Genomic DNA, 20,589 nt, shown 5'->3' on the forward strand with positions numbered 1-20,589 from the left:
TCTCACTTATTTGGCTCTGATACCATGTTAAATGTGGGAAGGGAAGGCAAACTATCAGTGTATTTCATCTCTTCATTGTACAGAGTTCCTACCTATTTATATACACAGAAAACAAACTACTACCACACAATTCAAAAAGAAGAAAACAAGGTAAAGAGGAAAGATCTAACTGCTCCCTCAACCCTCTAACACTCCCTTATTTATCTAACAGTCTAATTGTATTTTTTTAGTTCAGTGACCTAATTGCATTTTCAAGTTATATTTAATAGTCAATTTTTACCTTATTCCTATATAAAATAATATACTGTACATTTTTAATATACTTGAAGTACATTATTTATATCTAAATGTACATTATTTAATAATATAATTCACACAACAATGATTGCTAACCTAAAGAGTCGAGTAAGATTGGGTACCCGAGCCCGGGGCATATGTGAATTGCCCCCCTACCCTCAATGTATATTTAATTTTGGGACACAAACTTGGTGGACATGCAAATTGTAAGAATTTATTCTAAAACAAATTCAAAACTTTGTTGTTCAAAGTCCCTTATCAAATTTTAAAGAATACATCACTAAATTTGTTATAACATTACATATATACTCTGGACATGACACATTCACACAAACAAATAACACACTCTGCATTCCTTCAGGAGTCTCCCCTCTTTCAAGTTGAAGTTGAGCCAAGAATCCACGCCGGGTGTCATCGTCTTTGTCTATAAGATCTTCTTCGTGATGTTGCAACGCGGCCATGATCAGATCAACCTATAGTCACACATGGAAAAAAAAAATGGAAGTGTAACCCTTGGCGATCAAGGTTTCCAAGGGGCCGGAGGGGGCGGCGGGGTGGGGAACATAGGAGGCACTGCGGAAAATATTGTGTTTTTGTCAATTCTAGTGCTCCTTTCGCCCGATAGAGCAACGAGGGCGGCCACCAGTCCGGCATTGCCAGCAAGCGTCGGCTCTGTGTAGTTGTAGTTGGTGCGGACATCGTGGAAACCATCGTGCACATCTGGACCGGCAACCATGGCTCCGACAAGGATGTTTGGATTTGGCTTCTTGGAATCCCTCCATTTCCATCCTCCTTTGCAGTTGTACCTGACCTTGTTTTTAGGGATTGATGCACCGCGATGGTGGACGTGTTTTGGATAGTGATTGCCAAAGCCCACAACATAACTCATCTTTCTCGGGTTTTTGCCAAGAATGTAGTCAATCTGAGAAGTCAAACAAGTGTGATTCTGAGTAACAGCTTAAACAAATTGAGCTATCAGGACTCTTTATTTACATAGAACATAATACTTTTTTGTCCTCTTTTAACCATTTCCCATTTAAATTATGTTTTGAAGTTAATAAGGCCATAGTACCAAGTCCATGAGGGGTTGTGTGAAAGAAAAGAGAACTCAAACAAAAGGTAACAAATTATGTACCAACACTTAATTATTATGTACCTCCAGCTAACAAATTATGCACATATAAATAAAATGAAACTACATAATATGTTAAACTACAGGTACATAATTTAATAACTGCAAACACATAATATGTTAATTGTAGATATATAATATGTTAACTGCAAGTACATATGAATGTTGTTTTGGACTAGGGTCGACAATGCAAGGTGGACCCTGGTCGGCTGGTCCATGGTATAACACCCCACCTTGGTCTATGGTATAACAACGGCCAATTGGGATGAAAGACGGGAATTTGGGAAGGAACATTTTACCTGTGATTCAGCAAAATTACGCAGGACATCAACCGAGTAGAAATTGGGTCCACAATACCATCCAGGAGCATCAGCAGCTGCTAGATAATCACTAAACAAGGCGGCCAAAAACGCTGCATTGGCTACATACTGAAGAGGCTGAGGTGCTCCATAGTTCAGCTGTATCAAGCCTCCTGCAACACCCCACAAATTTTAAAGTTATATGCATCCAAAATTTAGATTGAACAAACAGTAATTTATCAACACATTAGGAAAAAAAATTGTAAAATTAATTACCTTTTGTGAAGTTAAAAGATGTGAATAATGGCAAGTAGGAGCACATGACTATGCTAGTCTGGTTATGGAATGTACTCAAGATTTCTTCATAAGGATATCCCGGGCTCAAAAATAATCTCAAACGGCTCAGAAGCACCTAAGAACACATTTAAGAACATTGCTTCAGTGGAGAACAAAATGACAATCACATAAGGAATAGCTTTAAATGATTACAAAATCATTTCATACTTCACTAAAGATCGTTTTAATGGAAGCAGGATTTAAGGGGACGGGGCGGGACTTATCTACTTACTTGAGCTCCAGGAAGCTTGCTATCCCAGCTCATCACACCATAATATTTGCCTCCCCAGAAAGCCCCTGCGTGTTTAGCTATACCCGGAGTTGTGGCAAGCTGAAGATAGGAAGAATTTCCGGTGGCGTAATACAGCCACGTTGCACCCCAGACAAACTCATCGTAATAATTAGTGGAATTATAGAAAATTGCAGCTTCAGTACCACCGGCACTGTATCTCCCGCGCTGATCCCTAGAAAACTTAAAGAGAGTTCGAGCGCCATGGACAAGCTTCTGTGAATAGGCTTTGTTGTCCTTAAACACAATGGATGCAGATGCGAGTGCAGCAGCCATCTCGGCAGCAAGATCAGAGCAACTGTGGCATTCAAACACAGGCCGGTCATAGTCAATGTCCTCGGGACGCATCCAACAATAGTGATCGTTAGGAGTTGTGCTTCCATCTGCAGTAACCCCCGATCCAACCTAGCAGAAAAACATACAAAATCCTTCGGTGAGATTGCTCAGTTCAAGTACTTTCGCACTGTTTGGATCTTTGTAATTCAGGTCTGATTGGTATAATCCGTATAAATGCATTGGCCAAACCGAATAGGACTTACCTGGGCAACAACCCGATCAATAGTATCAGCAGAGGAATTGAAGGTCTTGAGGAGGTAATCAGTCCCCCACTTAATTATATCTTTCACATGGTTCAGCTCTCCCGCAGCTTCATATTTTGCACTGTATTCAATCACACTCCAACTCAACATGGTAAGGGCAAAAGATTGCGGGAAATTAAACTTGATTGCGTCTCCTGCGTCATAATAGCCACCAACCAAATCCTTAAATATCGTCGCATCGTCAGACTTGCCATCCCGCATACATGAATTACCCCTCCACGACACATTATTGTGCTTCGGTAGTTTTCCAGCTGCAAACACCAATACCAGGAATTAGAATGAATCCAAAAATTGACTAATATAAAAAGACCAGCTGATTAGATGAAAATAGCAATGAAGATGAGCTTTTCATTTCCCCTTGGTACAAGTTGCATTAAAAAAAAAATGACAGCCAGGCCCATGATATCATAATCATAACAACATAAGGAAATACTAATCTTTTAGTCAAATCATGCTTACCAAATTGAAGTTACCATATATATATATCATTATAATAAACACAATACAAAAATTGTTTTTATTTTAATTTCTTTACGAGTAGTATCTGTTACTTTCTCAATCTTTTTCGGCAATGACCCAACACCGGGTTCGATCCTGTTTCCACTCATTTGGAATACAGAAAATAAAACAAACAAAATTGAAAATTTCCTATTAAGGATCAATCAAAACTTTAATTTAAAGCCAGAAAGGTACACCCTAACATCCAACTATAACTCTATAAGTCAGTAATTCAAATCAACTAACTGAATTAACAAATCAATCACTCAAAGAGGCAAGTATAGTGTATACACACATACATACACGGAGATAAATAAATATATATATATATTTGTTTAGTTATTTATGAAATTGATTGAGTATAGTTAGGGCACACTTACAGCGCTGAGCATTGAAGAACATGAGGGCCTTGTGGAGGGCAAGCGTGTAATTATCCGGCGGCGGATTGGGGCGTCGGTGGCGAGGCACCGTCTTGACGATCAGGACAATCAATCCGACCAAAACGGCGGCGGCGAGGACGCTGCCGACAGTCCACTTGAAGACCTTCCGGCTGACAATTATGCAGCCCAGATCAACATACCTCTTCTTCTTCTGCTCCGTGGGGCCCAGCAGCCAGCTCTGCTGCGTCTCGTCCAGCGACCTCGACAGCGCCGCCCGGTCCAAGTCCTGCAGGTTCCGGCTCCGGTCGTCGTCGGTGGCGGAATCGTTGGCGTGGATCTCCAGCGGGCCGCCCCACGGGTCCCTACCGTACATACTCATTTCGGATTGCTCAGCTCCGAAAATGGAAGAATAAAGTGCGATTGAGAAATTGAATGAAGATGATAAATGTGGATCTGGGGATGCTTGATCTGTGGTTCTTGGAGCTTAAAGTTGGGAGCTTTATGTGCAAGAAGGGAGACTGATGTGGACTATAGTAGTAGCAGGGGGAGACGCCTGTCGGTGCCAATTATTTACTTCGATAGTTGGATTGTTTCCAGCATTATTGTCGTTTCAGGGTATTAATTTAATTAGTATTTGATTATTAATGATTGGGATAATTTCAAATGGATCCTTGAGATTTTCACTATTTCTAACTGAGCCCCAATGTGCTTTATCTAGTACTAGTTTTTTTTTTTTTTTTTGGGTTTTATCATTCCATGTAAAAAAGAGAGTTAGGAGGAGAGAGGGAGTAAAGAAAATAAAAAAAAAAAAACGCCGCTCAAAAGAAAAAAATAAAAATTAAACATTGCATATTTATGCTCCTAGTGGTGCATGCATTCCACGCACCAGCTAGGCGCGCGGCAGCCGGCAGGTGCGTGAAACATGCACCTACCTATGTTATTCTCCTTTGATTTTATCAGCAATGGAGACCACAAAAAAAATAAAAAAAAATAATAATAATAATAACCCTTCCCACACTAGTTAAAAACGCAAATTATATCGTGGATCGTGGTCCACAATGCATTGTGGACTGCGGTCCACAATATAAGAACTGAGTTAAAAACTCACATTTGATTTTTTAGTCTGTAAAAACCAACTAAAATTCACAAGTTTTAACAAATGTGATATTTCCAAGTTTTAATGCATATGTGGAGGAGAGAGAAAGATGAGAGAGAATATTTAGAAGAAGAGATTGGGTTCTTATCTCCATAAAAAAAATTCTCCTAATGTGTGTGAGGTGTACATAAGCGTCCAGCAGGGTGCGTGCACACCATGCATCAAGTTGGGCGCATCAAACTTCATTTTTATTTTATTTTTTTCTTTCATTTGTCAAACTTTGTTTTATTTATCTTCCTTTTCTTTTTCTCGCATTTCCTTCTCTTATCTCTCCTACTTGACAAATGACAACCTAAAAACCCACAAAAAATCTCAATAAATAAGGTTGCTCTTACATTGTTGTGAAAAATCATTTATTTTTGTCATAACTTTAAAAAAAATTGAAATTTTAAAATTTTGATTTTAATTTACTATCAAATGGAAATGTTACTTTTATTAAAATTAATTTGAGTATTGAATAATTTATTTTAATTTAAACATAAATTTGGATTCATATATTCAAGCCAAATGCCTCCTAAGATGTTTCAGCATCCCAGGGGTCATGAGTGTAATATTTAAACAAAAGAGGGTCAATATGTTAACAGTGAGAAGAAGTGGATCATAGTGAAATTGATTGTCGGCAATACTAATTATAATGATTCCGTGTTTTGGAGTTATAAAGTAAGTTTTATTCAATAATAATAATAATAATAATAATAATAATAATAATAATAACAACAATAATGCTATATACTCATATTCTCCATATTTATTCTCCAAGCTTTCTCTCCTACATGTCATGTTTGATTAAACAACTAAATTTTCTATTAGAGCAACCCATTTATTGATTTTTAATGATTTTTTCATATGAAAAAAGTTGGTTGTGATTTTTGAATAAATAGAGAGGAGGATTTGTTTCAAGTTTTTTTTTCCTGTAATTTTAATTTTTTGTGGACTCCATGGCTTGAGCAATATGAGAGAAACAACACGCAAATTGCGCATGCTCATCACTGTGCCATGCCCAGATGGCGCATGTAGTGCATGCACTATTTGGGTGCGTAAACTGTTAGCCATCTTTTTTTTTTTTTCTTTTTCACTATCTTTCCTTGTCGTTATTGTAAAAACTCACTACAAATCTAAACAAATGATGTTGCTCTTAACTAGTGTACTACAAATCTAAACAAATGATGTTGCTCTTAACTAGTGTGAGTCATCTAATTCATGAACCGTCAATGAATGAAAGTCACATTAGAAAAAAATAGAGAAAAAATTTAACAGGGTAAAAAAGCATTTCTTTTTAATAATAATAATAATAATAATAATAATAATAATAATGTTTTCTTGATCATTGAAACATCCAAATTTGTATAGTTGGAAAGGTGAGTAACGCACTAGTAGGCACACATTTTGTGGTGCAATTAGAGTAATGTACAAAGATTGACTTATTCCAACCCATTAGCCTCTCAATTGGGAGTAAGCTTTCTTGTGATAACTACTTTCTATGCTTTCTTGTGATAATTACTTTCTTTTCTTTTCGTACTAGTTTGGATTATGTATAAATTATTTGAGGGAAAAGGAAGAAATAATTGATTGGAGATTTCTTTTTTGTTTGTAATTATAGAAAAAAATTTATATTTTCTAAAAATCACAAGTTAGCATTTAAATTTAATATTTAAATTTTCTTGTCAAATTAAACTTACAAGCTAAGAACTTTTAATTATTATTAGAGTTAAATTCCATTTTTAGTAATATTTATTGGTGTCATCTACTTTTTAAAAACATTCTGTTTTAGTCTAGTATTATTATGGCATGATTATTTTTTGTCATGTATCAACAAAATTGTTTAAATTTCCTTATATACAAAGGTATTTAGGTCTTCAATAGAGATTATATATATATATATATATATATATATATATATATATATATATATATATATATATATATCAGGTCAACCCACTTTGTAAAAAAAAATATGAAAATGTATTTGTATTTAACGTCATTTAAATGATTTTATTAACAGATGACAAAAATGGTCATACTACAATAATACTAGAATCAAATGCGGATGTTACTAAAATTGAACTTCCACCTATAAATTTAGGATAAAAAATTGAATTAACTCTTATTATTATTATTATTGTTGTTGTTGTTGTTGATAGGAAATATACCCCGGGCATATGATGTACTATACAATACGATCATAGATCAGTCCAGATGCGAGTTAGAGTCGTGTGGTCGGGTTAAAGTTAAGTAGTCAAATATCTTATGCCTATATAAAGGCCATTAGACTCTCAAGTGAAGGGATTTTTGGCTCTCTCTTCCCTCTATACACACACTCTCTCTCTATAAACACTAAATAAAGAAGGCTCTTTGAAGCCATTTTCTGTCATCTTCTCTCCATGCTTCAAACAATGTTCATACACATTCATACATACAAATGCAGAATGAGATCTAGAACTAATTGGTCCTATCAATTATTATTATTAAAGTCTTCACAACTTCAACGTAATTAGCATCATCCATCAAATTTATATGTTTTGAGAATGGTAATGAGTCAGATTAAGTTAAAAGATTATTATTTCATTCAAGTCCTTACAATTTCAATATAATTGGCGCCATTAATTAAAAGTATATGTTTAAAAAAAGTAATTAATCGGGTTAAGTTGAAGATTACTTCATTCAAAAGATTGACATATGCCATTGTTGGATACAAATATCCGCCACAAAATATGTATATCCCATGTAAAATTCAACTTAATTGTGACTCCATTTCCATCTCATATATGTTATATAAAATAAGAGTAAATTGCACTTTTGGTCCTCTGACTATAGCACCTCTATTAATTTCAACACTTGACTTTTAAAAGTAACGAATTGATCCTTTAACTATGCTTTTTTTAACGAATTTGGTCCTTCCGGCCAAATCAGAGGCCAAATTAGGCCGGAAAATTGTAACCCTCTCCGGTGACAATTTAGTGAGGGCATAATGGTCATTTTATATTGTAAATATTATTTCCCAAAATCAACATATTATAGCCAGTCTTCAGCCACAACCACAAATGCGCACCTACCACACTCATATACATACCGAGTTTCTTCTTCTCTGAGCTCATTACTCGCTCGACAATGGAGTCAACATTGCTCGCGGCGCCGGCAACAATGTCTCTGGTAGCGCTATCCAAATCCGTGAACTCGAACTCTGTGCTGTCGGTTTGTCACTTCTGGCGCCGTTTCGCTACAAATCGGGCAAGTCAGATTGTGCTGCTGAGTTGGATTGCTCGCGCGCAGCTCAGAAACGGAGGGGATCCGAGCCGGTTCGGATCGATTTCGTTGAGAAATAGCTTGAAATCGGGGGACTTACAGCCTGTTCGATGGGAGGTGCGGAGTGTCTCTGGCTCTGCAGCTTCCTTTGCAGTTGGAGGTGGAGGAAATGATGGATTAAGTGGAAATGGCGGCGGCGGTGGCGGTGGTGGTGCGGCGGAGGTCATTTTTCATCATCATCATCAAGAATGTAAGATAAATTAGGGATAACATCACCGTCAATAGAATCAAAGGTGCAGGGCGGTGACCTTTAACTCGTCGGCGACGAATTCGTCCAAAGGAGGAGGAGGCAGGTTGAGATCGAAGGAGAGGGGCTGTTTGGGGAAGAATGACGACGTGGTTTGGTCCTGATCGTCCACCACGGATGATGACGAATCGCAATCGCTGTGGCAATCGTCTGGTAGCGGAGGAACCGAAACCTTGAGACGCGGCGGCGGCGGTTGTTTATTACGATCGGAGGGCGGGCGAGGTCCGCTGGAGGACTCCACCGTGCTGCTGAGGCTGCTACTGGTCGGCCGAGAATAGGGGAAGCGTTGGAAATTCTAGCATCGCCGGCGAGCTTGGCAAGGAAGAAGAAGACCACCTTGTAAAATGACCTTTATGCCCTCACTTATAAATAATTAAAATTGGGTTATGATTTTTCGGCCAAATTTGACCGGTGATTTAGCCCGGAGAACCAAATCTGTTAAAAAAAGCATAGTTAATGGACTAATTTGTTAGTTTTAAAAGTCGCGTACTCAAATTAATAAGACCCTAATAGTCACAGGACCAAAAGTGCAATTTACTCTATAAAATAATTAGATGTCTCACTAAACAAAGTGGATAAATTTTTGGGAAAAATAACATAAAATGGTATTTCAAGAGGCTATTTTGTGGTACATATATATATGTATGGTCCACTTATGATTTGGATAAGGTAAATGTATATTCGGGCTTTTCGTAGCAATACGAAGAAATTGATATATTGTACAGCTAAAAGCAAATATTAGGTGAATGAGAAATTGATTTTCAAAATAAATGTCGTCAACTCAGTAAATGAATACATGAGTGCGCTGCATACTTTTGAGAGTGTAACATATTTTAGTTGTGACACGGTGTGCAGAGCCGATGCAAATAATGGCATACTTGGTGATGTACACACCCCTGAATTCTTGAACGGGATTAGAGTTTCAGGTTTACCAAACCATACATTGACTTTGAAAATTGGTTCACCGGTTATGTTGATGAGAAATATTGACCATAGTATTGGTTTGTGCAATGGTACTAGACTAATAATCACTTAGTTAGCATACCGTATCATTGAGGCTGAGATAATGACTGGTGCTAACAAAGGATCAAAAATTTTGATTCCACGAATGTCCATGTCACCATCCGATCCAAGGTTGTCATTCAAGTTTCAACAAAAACAATTTCAATTGATGTTATCATATGCAATGACTATTAACAAAATTCAGGGTAAAACATTGTCACATGTAGGATTATTACTAAAGAAATTTGTTTTTGTTCATGGCCAGTTGTAGCCGTCGCTGCATCTCGGATTAACAATCCAGATGGTCTTAAAATATTGATTGCCAATGACTCAAGGACAACTTCTACATCAACCACTAATGTTGTATATCATGAATTTTTTAATAATTTGTAATTTTGGAAAAGTTTGTTTTTATTAATAATATAAGTTCTATTTGAGTATTTATTGTTTACCATTGGCGTATATATATATATTTTGGTTCCATTCACAATTTCAATCTAATTTTTATATTTTTATTTTATATTCTCTAAATATAATAAATTAAATTATTATTATTGCATACAATTGGACAATAAATTCAATAAATTTTTTCCCGTGCATCGCATGGATACTATACTAGTTTGATGAAAAAACACAAACCTTTATTATTATTATTATTTTTGTCAATTATATCCAAAAGCTTGAAAATTTAATAGAAAAAATAAAAATATTTGTATCATGTGACAAATATATCAAATTATAGTATCTAATCTTAAAAATATTCCAATTTTATTGATTTAGGTATCAATTGGAGAGAGTTAATTCCAGCAATGGTCCTCCGACTATGTTGATTTTCAAAATTAGTCTCCAACTTTTAATTTGGACAATTTAGGTCCCTTGACTTTCAAATTCTTTCAAATGTTGGTCCTTTCGTCAAATTTTGGTTAAGTTGAGGTCAAATGAAGGGTAAAATTGTCCGTTCACACGTTTAGTGTATTATTATTCGTATTTCTCCTGTCCTATACGTTGTATATATGAATATAATCTCATTCGAAGTCTCTTCGACTAATATTATATTCATATATATAGCGTATATGATAGGAGAAATACGAGTAATAATATACTATATATGTGAACGGACAATTTTTACCCATTTATTTGACTTCAACTTAACCAAAATTTGACTAAAGGACCAACATTGGAAAGAATTTGAAAGTAAGGGACTTAAATTGTCTAAATTATAAGTCGGAGACTAATTTTGGAAAATCAACATAGTCGGAGGACCATTGCTAAAATTAACTCCACTTGGAGACCATAACATTTTTGAAATACATAATTGGATCCGATCAGGCGAATTAGGACAAATTATTATGTGAATACGCGTCCACCTTGTACAGTGAAGTTGTGTTCAAAATATACAATTTACTTACTGATTGTTTATAATTTATAATTGAATGTTTATAATTTACATATTGAGTTTTCAAATTAAAAAACAATTTACATACTGAATGTTTATAATTCAAATTGTGAACATCCACTATGTAAATTGTGAACATTCATTATTACATAAATGGATACGGGTCCACGGTATAACCGTATAACTATTGGTTCATTTATCATACTGTTTACTTATTCTATTTATAAATTTTTTTTTTAAATAGATACTTAAATTGTTGAAGCCCAATATTACATTACCCGCCTTCCCTCCTCCCCGAAGTCTCAAATTTTCACGGCGGCACCTCCCCCTCTCTTCTTTCCGGCGAAAACCCTAACTTCCATTCCGCGCCTAAAACCGACCTGTTCTGCTCTAACACCAACCACTGGACGGAAATTGTTGAAGCCCCTTAAGGCCAAAGGTTATCCTCCATCCAAAATCCCTCCTCAATCTTCCCATATTACCCCCTTCGTTCTTCAGCAGCCCGGGTTGGCTCGTGCGAGTCGACTCGTCCTTGCTAGGCTTGGCCTTTGCGTGGTTCTATGTCCTCGACTCGAATTATGCTGTTCAACATTCGTTTATAATTATTTTCTCATTCTTTTTTATCTGGACTCTGCTGTTTTTCCTCTGCTTTCAGTGTTAGGTGCTTTTTTCTGCAGCCTGAAGAGTGGCCAGTGGCAGAGATTGAGAGAGAAGGGAAGTTAGGTTTATATTTGTATTGGAGATGAGCTGAGCTGAGCTCAGGGTGAGCTTAAAATGAGTAGACTATCAATTAGACCCCGTCCCCTTGACTTTAACAAGAAGCTGCCCATTGTAAAATCTGTAAAGGATTTCGAGGATGATATCGACACACCTACCAATACCCGCAACTCCCAATTTCTCCGGCTTGCAGCTGAAGCTCCAGACCCGGAGGTGGATTCCCTTCACTGAAAATTAGTTTTGCAAGTCCAATTTTGTCTTGTGTTATACGTTGTAGTATATGTATGGGTTTTGCTTTTGTTTAGCATTTTCATTTACAAGAATGGACAAAGTACTGGCCAAAGATAAATGTGTCTATGTGTGGTTGAACTGACTGCTGAAATAGTTTTTGTGCCTTAGGTGCAGCAAGTTTCTGCCAAGAAATTGGCTTCTGAAATTCCTACTCCAGAGTATGTAATTGTAGATACATATGAAAGAGACTATTCTCGCACTTTCACTCAGCCAACATCATATATACATGCAAGGGGAGGTTTGTAGATTACACACAGCTTGAAAATTATAAGCATTCTCAGTTACTAGCAATTTAATGAATTATTTTAAAATAATTATAGCTCGGGCTGAAATTGGAGAGTTTGTGGAGTATGATCTTGACAATGAAGATGAAGATTGGCTTCATGAGTTCAATAAAGAAAGGAAGATCCTTCCTGCTGAAAAGTAATAATCTCCTTGAGTCCTTGATGTCTTATGTTCATCTATTGAGCTCCTGTTACACTTGTTGCTATTGTAGTTCACTTGTGAATAATGTTATTCTTTGATCCCATATCACAATGCTATTGTAGCTTTCATCTGTTCTTAATACTGCTCCTTTGCCTCTGTTTGTAAAGGCTAACTCAATATCTGGCATGATACTAAAACATATCATATAGATGGGGTCCTACATGCAGGATGGGAAAGGAAGATGTATGCCATCTGACCATCCCAAGTACAATTATAAATAGTTGGGTTTTGTCATGAACTGGTGAGCCCATACTATAGGCATTGGTATTGATAATAGGAGACATTATCTTGTTTGAGAATTAAGAACCCTGATATAATGTTGAGCCTACAAACTGAATACTACCCTACTTGTGGCAATCCTAACAAATGAGCCGCCTAGACATCGTATAGAATTTCAATATCATACTTGTCAATATTATCACAGTTCAATAATTCTATCAAGGTGATTCTTAATGCCTGAACTTTTAGATGCTGGAGCTCTTCCCCTTGACCCTTGTTCAGTTGTTCCAACTAACATTAAGCATTTGACGAGAATTAGAGCCAGGACATATGGTTATGGGTTACTGTTATACCAGAATCTTAAACTTCTCTATCCAACATTTTATTACTACATTCTTTATTTTTAATGGGCATCATAACTTTTAGTTATGGGTGCAACTGGAAATGCCTATCTACTTTATGGCTGTCTTGAAGATTTTTCAAAGGTTGAGGGGGCCTCACTCAATTTAATGTGGCTCCTCACTGTTATGATCATGTATTTTTATGGGGGCAGATCTTGCTGATTTTGGATTTTGGTTAATTCCGTGAATTGTGTATTAGGGTGTGTTTGGAAACCCGTTTTCCGGGTTTCCAGTGTTTGGTAACATATGGAAAATTAGAGTCAAAGGAAATAATCTTCCTGGCCAAAGCAAAATACCCTTGTTTTTCTGGAAAATGACTTCTCCTCTTTTTCGAGGGAAGTCATTTTCCAATCTCCTCCGGTCATCTACACTGCACAATACACCTGCCGTCTCTCACTCTATCCTGACAGTTACTTCAAGTCTCACCATCGCCGTCACTCATCAGTTTCAGCCTGTCACCATGTGCCCAAAATCGGCTAGTGCTTGGAGGAAGAAGCGGAGGAGTTCTTCCTGAAGCCGGTGCGCAGGTGGATGTGACTGGCTGAGTTCGCATTTGCTGAGACCCAAATATGTAGAAGCTTTGCCGAGCAGGAAAAGGAAGGCGGTGGCGAAAGAGTTATGTGTCTCTCTGCATCCAACCAGGCCGAGAAGAAGAAGAAGACTGGTTTGATCTTTAAACTCCGGCCGACAATGATTACTGAAATTGAAGAAGATCTGAGAGAAATTGAATGAGGATTGAAATCATATACATACTGTTTGAAACTTAGAAATGGCTTGTACTGCTTAGTTTAGTTGTTATTGGATTATACTAATTAGTAATATTGTATTAGCATTATTTTTATAAATGTTGTTATATTTTTAAACAAAAGTACAAAGCAATTAAAATGTTTAATTATACAATTCTGCTCATTTTTCGGAAAATGAACCAAACACACCAAGACAGTGTTCTAGAATGCATCTGAACACTAGAAATTGAAATGTTTTCTTGAAACTGACTCATTTTCCAGAAGACATTTTCCTAGTTTCCAGACACCCTTATATTAGGGGATACTGCCTTGACTATCCTGTTAGTCAACTGTCATGTGACCTTTTGATTTCGTCTTTGATTTAGTGAGTAGTTCCTCTTTACTGGACCTATATCTTGCCACAAACCAATAATGGATGTGTTTCTGATAAAGTGTTTTGACAGCCTTGTATGCCTTGCCACAAATAAATTCTATTGTTTTCATATTCACAATTCGGTTGTTTTGTGTATTTTCTTTTCCTATTTCTGTATGTGTATTCCCTTTAATTTGAATACTGTTGCTTTGGGTATCTGTAGTTTCTTCCAAAACTTACCCTAATGTCACTTATTTCTGGATTCAGACTTGAGATAATCCTGTATAAATTGGAAGTTTTAGATCACAAGGCTCGGGAAAGAGCAGGAGTAATTACACCAACTCTTGTATCACATATCCCCGTGCTTCTCAGTTTTGATGCTGCCATTGAGGTGAAAATCTTATTTGTTGATATCCAGTTTAGTTGTATCTAGTAAATGCGAAATCACCCTTTTTAAATTAGCTTTAAGACTAATCTGCAACTTGATATACTTAAGAAATACTTGTTTGTTGGTTAACTTATCCAGTTTGGACGTACTTGCTGGAAATACTTCTCAGTTAACTTTTTTTTTTTTTTTTTTTTTTTTTTTTTTTTTTTGGCATTCCTTTTGTCAGTACAGTCTCTAGACTGTTGCTTAACTGTTTCCATCTTAGTCTCTAGAAACCTGCTTAGCATTAGCTGTTCACCCTTGCCAATTAATTTTCATTTTTCTTAATGATTCTGAAAGGAAACTTATTTGTAAGCGATCTTATAGTTTGTCTTTGTTTATTTTAATGCTAGGCTTTGCAATCTATTTCCACAACATATGGAGTTTTTCAGTCTATATATAGCTACTGGAAAGAAAAGGTATGAATTCTGTGGCATTAGAGTTTCATAATCCAATGAATTTTATATTTCATACTGTATAGGTTTTTTATTATCATTATTATTTTTATATAATTCACTGAAAAGATAACTGCTACGTCTGCTAGCAAACATCTCCTATCCCCATCAAATTTCTATCGATTATGCAGGTTTGAACATTTTTTCTATCTTTTTAACAAAAAGGAAGCACCAAGCTGGTGCACAGTGAGCTGTTTAAAGAAATCAGCTGTGCATTGAATTGATTTACAAGTAGATTGCTTTGAAATTCTTCATGGATTTTGAAGTGTCTGGGCTTTTTTCTTTTGAAGTTATTTGTTTTTCTTTAACTCATTTATTTTATTTTTATCCTTTCATGTGAACAAGTTTGGGTGACAGGGTCTTTCTTTTCGGATATAAAAATGTCCAGTTTTAGGTGGGGATGATATATAGTTTTGTAGAGCAGTTTCTTTGAATGTATATAATGGGTTGTGCACCCACTTCAGTAGTTCAGTCTGTTCCTTTAGAAGCTTGTAAAAAAGTTGTTTATGTTGGGATGGAGTAGTTCTTGATGAGTAGATGAAATGGAAGTTATGTATGTGCTCAAAGAGTTCATAAAATTGTTGTAGTATTCTTTTCCATTTTACTTTTTAATTTCTATCATTATGTGACGATCTATTTGTTTTCTCATCATTCTCAAAATGTACCTGTACTTGACAAGTAGATGATATTGAAGTTATATTTCTGCTAATAGAGAGCATAAAATCAGTGTTATGATTCTTTTTCATTTCCATTATTTTGTGACAATCTATTTGTTTTCTCATCATTCTCAATATGGGCTAGTGCTTAGTGTGTAGATGATATAGAAGTTATATTTCTGCTCAGAGTTCATAAAATCCGTGTTAAGATTTGTTTCTATTTTCTTTTTTAATATCCATTTTGAAAGATGAATTCTAATGCATTAATCTCCTTTTTTTGGCTTTTTCCATTTTGTTGTCCATCAGCGGGAACATTGGCAGAAGCCCATTCTTCGGCGCTTACAGGTCATTGATGAACCCAATATTAGCTATTAAATAGTTGTTACAGTTCATATAGTCATATTATTAGGCTTCCTTTTTTTACTTGAATTTTTTCTTTAACCAAATCTGATTGTCTACTGAAAACTATTTTTGCAGCCACCTCCACCTGTTAATGATACCAACCCATATAATGTATTTAGGCCTAGGGAAAAGGCTCACAGACTCCACACAAGAAGGGTATGTGACTGGAATGGCATTGTCTTATTTCTTTGTTGTGAGTTTTCTGTTGTTTTATTTTAAAATTCTGAGGCTTTACTGTTGTACTGATGGTGTTTGTATTTTGCTTACTTTCCCCAGATGCAAAGGAGGGAAAACAATGTTCAATCATTTGAAAAGCTTCGCCAGGTGAGCTTATGGACAATTTAAGCTATCAGTTTGTGATTTTGGTCTTCCTTCTTTCACTTGATATTACTTCTTAGTCAATATAAAAACCGAGAATGTTTATTCTGTTGTTGTGGCCCTTCCCTTCACTGCATGATTGTTCATTTGATGCCTCAAACTGCACTTGGTCAAACTCCAGACACTCTTCATTTATGTTGTTTCTGCATGATAATATCCTTCACAAGCAAACAACCCTTCCAAGTATCATTCACCTAGTCATGTTGCTTGCCTGCATTTCAACTCCTACAAATGTTATCTAATTCAACCTCGAGTTTTATGCCCAACTAATGATACTGGTTATCATTTATAATTGTCAATCCCACTGTTGATGCCTTTCTTTGTGGATGTTTGTGTTATTAGGAGATGAAAAAATCTTTTTTGGAATTTTAGTTGAACATATTTTATTGGTGGGAAACTTTGAATTTGTTGCTATAGCTTTGCCAATAATGTATGGTGGAATGAGAACTCTAAGAGACAGAAGTTTGGCGTTATATATATGAATTGCATGTATTATTGTACAAGGAACATGCCTTATCATCTTATATAGATATGCAATTTATGTAGTATACAAACAGGAGACTAAAGCTATATGACTTAAACCCAAACCACTAAACCAGTAACTATTAGTTATACAAGTAATAGTTAAGTATATTACATAGATTCCTTAAAAATTCCCACCACAAATGGCACGTAGCTGTGAGGTGAGAGACAACACGCTTTGGTGAGTATTTCCACTATTTGATCCTTAGATGAAATAAAACGAACTTGTGTTGCATTAAGGTGAGAGTAAGAGATTGAGGTGTTCCTGCCAATTGTCAGTATTGCTTCAGATCTTGGATGGTGTTCCTAAGGTGGCTAACAACTGGTGGTTGGTGTAATATTAGAGACTCTTGGCAAGTCTTCATTCTCCCATGTACCAAATTTCTGCCATGTATTTTCTTTGGTATTATAGGCTGGTTGGGGGTTTCAATGGAAGTTTTCAAACAGTATTGGCATAGTCACCAATTAATGTAGAGCTATAATATTTTACATGGTTATGCATAACTATTACCTTGCCTCAATTGTTATATTTACTATTTGAAATTAATGAATACACTACTTCCATCTTCAGGTTAGACGCAACCTTGAACAAGCAAAGACCATTCTTGAGGCTCTCGTCAAGGTAAGTTTTTCTTAATTGTTAGAAAGAGAAATCTCAGATAAATTGTGTTACAATTTAACTTAAACCCAAAGAAAGGGAAAATGTCTCAGTTTTGTTTAAATATATGTCTACGTCCAGTAGCTGTGCTTAAACATTTTATGTGATTTGTGTGCAGAGAGAAGAGAAAAAGAGAGAAGTTATGGAGAGTGAAATTAGCCTTCAGAGACTTCAAATGAAACATAAGGTATGGTGGAGGCTTCATCTGGTTTTCTACATTATTCCTGTTTTACATTTACAGCATGAAATGAAGGTAAACTGTATAATATGATCATTGAGAAATGAATTCAATCCCATTTATGCTTATTAAGGGTAAGTGGTTTGTTTTCTTGGCTTGACTATCATTTCCAGTGCATTAAGTAGAGCATTTAGCTGGCAGTGAAAAGTTTCTTGTATCAGAAAGTTCAATTAGTTTCTTCTTGATGCGTGCATTTAAATATATTGTTAGTAGGAAACTCTGCCCACAACGTATCATCACTATTCCTGTCACCTTGAAAATAGACTAGCTATATCTAAAATTCTAGAAGTTTGTGGCATGATCTGATGCTGGATTTGTACAATAATACATTCCTTTGCGTCTCACTAGTTGGAGATTTTATTTGTCTCAATGTGAGAATTTCTTCTGAGTAAATGATCCATTGATACAACTGGCTTTTGAATAGTTTACTAATTGATTGTTGTATACAGAATGAAACTGAGCTTCTTGAAGATAGCTTCGCCCTACCAGGATTTCATTCCTTTCAAAGCAAGGTTGGTTCAAGTGAGGATGAGTTTGTTGACTCGGATGATGTTGCTGTTGGCCGTCCATATGCTCGGCCTTCTATGGTACAATCTATGCCTTTCACAGACTCAAAGATGGTGGCAGTTTCCACTGGAAACGTAAGACGGGACTTCAAACGACGCCAGACCCCATATGGATGGCTCCAAAAATTGGTGCTTGCTTGCTCCTCTTTTAACTTGCTCCTTTCCATTTCCCTTCTGGCACCTCCCTGAGTATAGTCATGCATGGAAAAAATTTCGCCTTTTTGGTTTTACTTTAGTATGGGATATATATACATATAGGTAACCAGATGTTGAATAGGGGATATGGAATTAAGGTTTCGCCATTTCAGACATTGTGTTAGATAACCAACCATATTATGGAACTGCCATTTCTGATAACATGGTAAATGCAGGATCCTAATGAGCCAGTTCTGCTGTTCACAAAACCTCTGGATCCCGAGAAACTGGCAGCTGCAGGCATTAAGCCACCAACAGATTCATCAATGGCCAATGGCATACTAGGACGCTCATTAAATTTGCGTGGACGAATTGGCAGGGGTGGCCGACTGGTGTTTGACAGATGGAATCCACTTATGCATACTCCAATCGAGTGCGGCGATTCTTTATACCTACCACCAAAGCCCCGACCAGCCACTCATCGCTGATATTAATGTTATTTCCAGTTCTTGAACTTGGAAGAGTATGCTTGTGCAACTAGCATTGTATTCTCAAGGTTCCCTTTGTACAATTAGTGGTATTGTCTTGTTTTTTCGAGGCTAGTGGGTAGAAAGGAACATGATGTTTGAAGTAAATGCTTAGATAGTGTATGCTTTGTTGTAAATGATTGGAATTGCATCAAAGGGAGGTAGCATAGCATAGCATAATTTCTCTATTGCTGTAAATTATGACATTTTAATTCTCTTTCTCATCAGTTTCTCTTGGACCTTGAAATTATGCCAACCTATATTGGGCATTTTCTACAATGCGTAATGGTGTATGAAAAACTATTCTGTGAACCAGGTCCACCTTGCAAGGTGGACCTGGTTCATACTATAAATATTGTCAATCTAGACTTCGTATATTTGTTTCTTATGATGTGTTATTATTTCATTGTATAGTAATGCTTCTGCTGCATGTATCATTATTACATTAAGTCCAAAAATCATTCCAATTAACGATAAGAGAAAAGTATGGGAAAATGAGTACATTCACATCACATAGCCATTTATATATGTTGTTGACAATAGTAATTTTTTTATTTAAAAAAAAAATTTGAATAATAAAAGTTATTGTTACATTTAATATAAATAATTTTCATGAAATTGCATTTCATTTCTTCTGAATTACCTCATTTCACCCAAACGCCCCAGTAACAAAAATTACAAATACTTATATTGTAGATCAATGTTTATTTAGAATGATAGATTCTTGATACATGTTCATTGTAATGAGTCTAATAAAAATAAATATGTAGTATATTTAAAAAAATTACTCCGTACTAAAATTAAACCCATATCAAAATCTATCTTGCAAGATAAGCTTTAAAATGTAAGATATGATTTGTCAAAAATAACATGTAATCCAATATAAGTTTTAATTTGATTTTTTTAAAGTCATCAATTAGACAAAGGGATAGATTTACATCAATATCAGATGGCATAATCAGGATGTTGTTGTATTATCTCCATATTAATGCTCTTGATTTCGACACTAAATATCCTTATCCCTGCAATACTCTCTCACTTTCAAATCATCAAAATTGTAAATTCTTTATTAATTTCTCTACATTCCTACAATACTCTCACACATTCAAAAGTGGTCAAACTTGCATTTTATATTATAAATATAATAATAAAAAATAAAAGTCAATTGCAAATTTGCTATTATAGCAAGCTTGCAAGCCACATAAGCTAATAAAATAAAACAAAAAACAAAAAATAAAAATTTTACATTACCTTCACATCATCTTGAAAGTGATTCACTTGTTAGGATGATGATAGTCTAATAACCATTATGTAACCCTAATGAGTGTTTGGTAGGATGAAATTGCAATTCTATTCTTACAAAATTCCATGGAATTGCAATTTCATGATTTGGTTGGAAGGAAATGTAATTCCATTGAATTCCCTCCAACCATGAAATTACAATTCGTAGGTCCCTTTATGAATTGCAATTTCACACTT

At 35.7% G+C, this 20,589-nt stretch overlaps 2 protein-coding genes across 4 annotated transcripts; one reads left to right on the forward strand and one right to left on the reverse strand.

Annotated features, from left to right (window-relative positions):
* Positions 1–489: 489 nt before the first annotated feature.
* On the reverse strand, positions 490–4,392 carry LOC116022365 (endoglucanase 25-like). The gene is made up of 6 exons (XM_031263059.1): positions 3,831–4,392; positions 2,893–3,203; positions 2,297–2,758; positions 2,005–2,140; positions 1,729–1,901; positions 490–1,219 (listed from the first exon to the last, which is right to left on the reverse strand). The coding sequence occupies exons 1-6, from the start codon at positions 4,207–4,209 to the stop codon at positions 818–820; spliced, it is 1,863 nt and encodes a 620-aa protein (XP_031118919.1). The 5' UTR covers positions 4,210–4,392; the 3' UTR covers positions 490–817.
* A 6,798-nt stretch (positions 4,393–11,190) lies between these two features.
* LOC116022498 lies at positions 11,191–19,389 on the forward strand. 3 transcript variants are annotated; one of them, XM_031263224.1, is made up of 13 exons: positions 11,191–11,373; positions 11,590–11,864; positions 12,051–12,180; positions 12,263–12,365; positions 14,414–14,537; positions 14,927–14,992; positions 15,991–16,029; positions 16,162–16,242; positions 16,363–16,410; positions 17,558–17,608; positions 17,763–17,831; positions 18,332–18,577; positions 18,820–19,071. In XM_031263224.1, exons 2-13 carry the CDS (start codon positions 11,709–11,711, stop codon positions 19,069–19,071), a joined length of 1,365 nt encoding a protein of 454 aa, XP_031119084.1. In that variant the 5' UTR covers positions 11,191–11,373; positions 11,590–11,708. The 3 variants fall into 3 exon arrangements, with proteins under 3 accessions (XP_031119084.1, XP_031119085.1, XP_031119086.1); XM_031263225.1 differs by having other exon boundaries at positions 11,612–11,864; XM_031263226.1 differs by lacking the exon at positions 11,191–11,373 and having other exon boundaries at positions 11,709–11,864; positions 18,820–19,389.
* The last annotated feature ends 1,200 nt before the right edge of the window (positions 19,390–20,589 follow it).

Source organism: Ipomoea triloba, chromosome 6, assembly GCF_003576645.1.
Source record: "Ipomoea triloba cultivar NCNSP0323 chromosome 6, ASM357664v1".
Taxonomy (NCBI): Eukaryota; Viridiplantae; Streptophyta; class Magnoliopsida; order Solanales; family Convolvulaceae; genus Ipomoea; species Ipomoea triloba.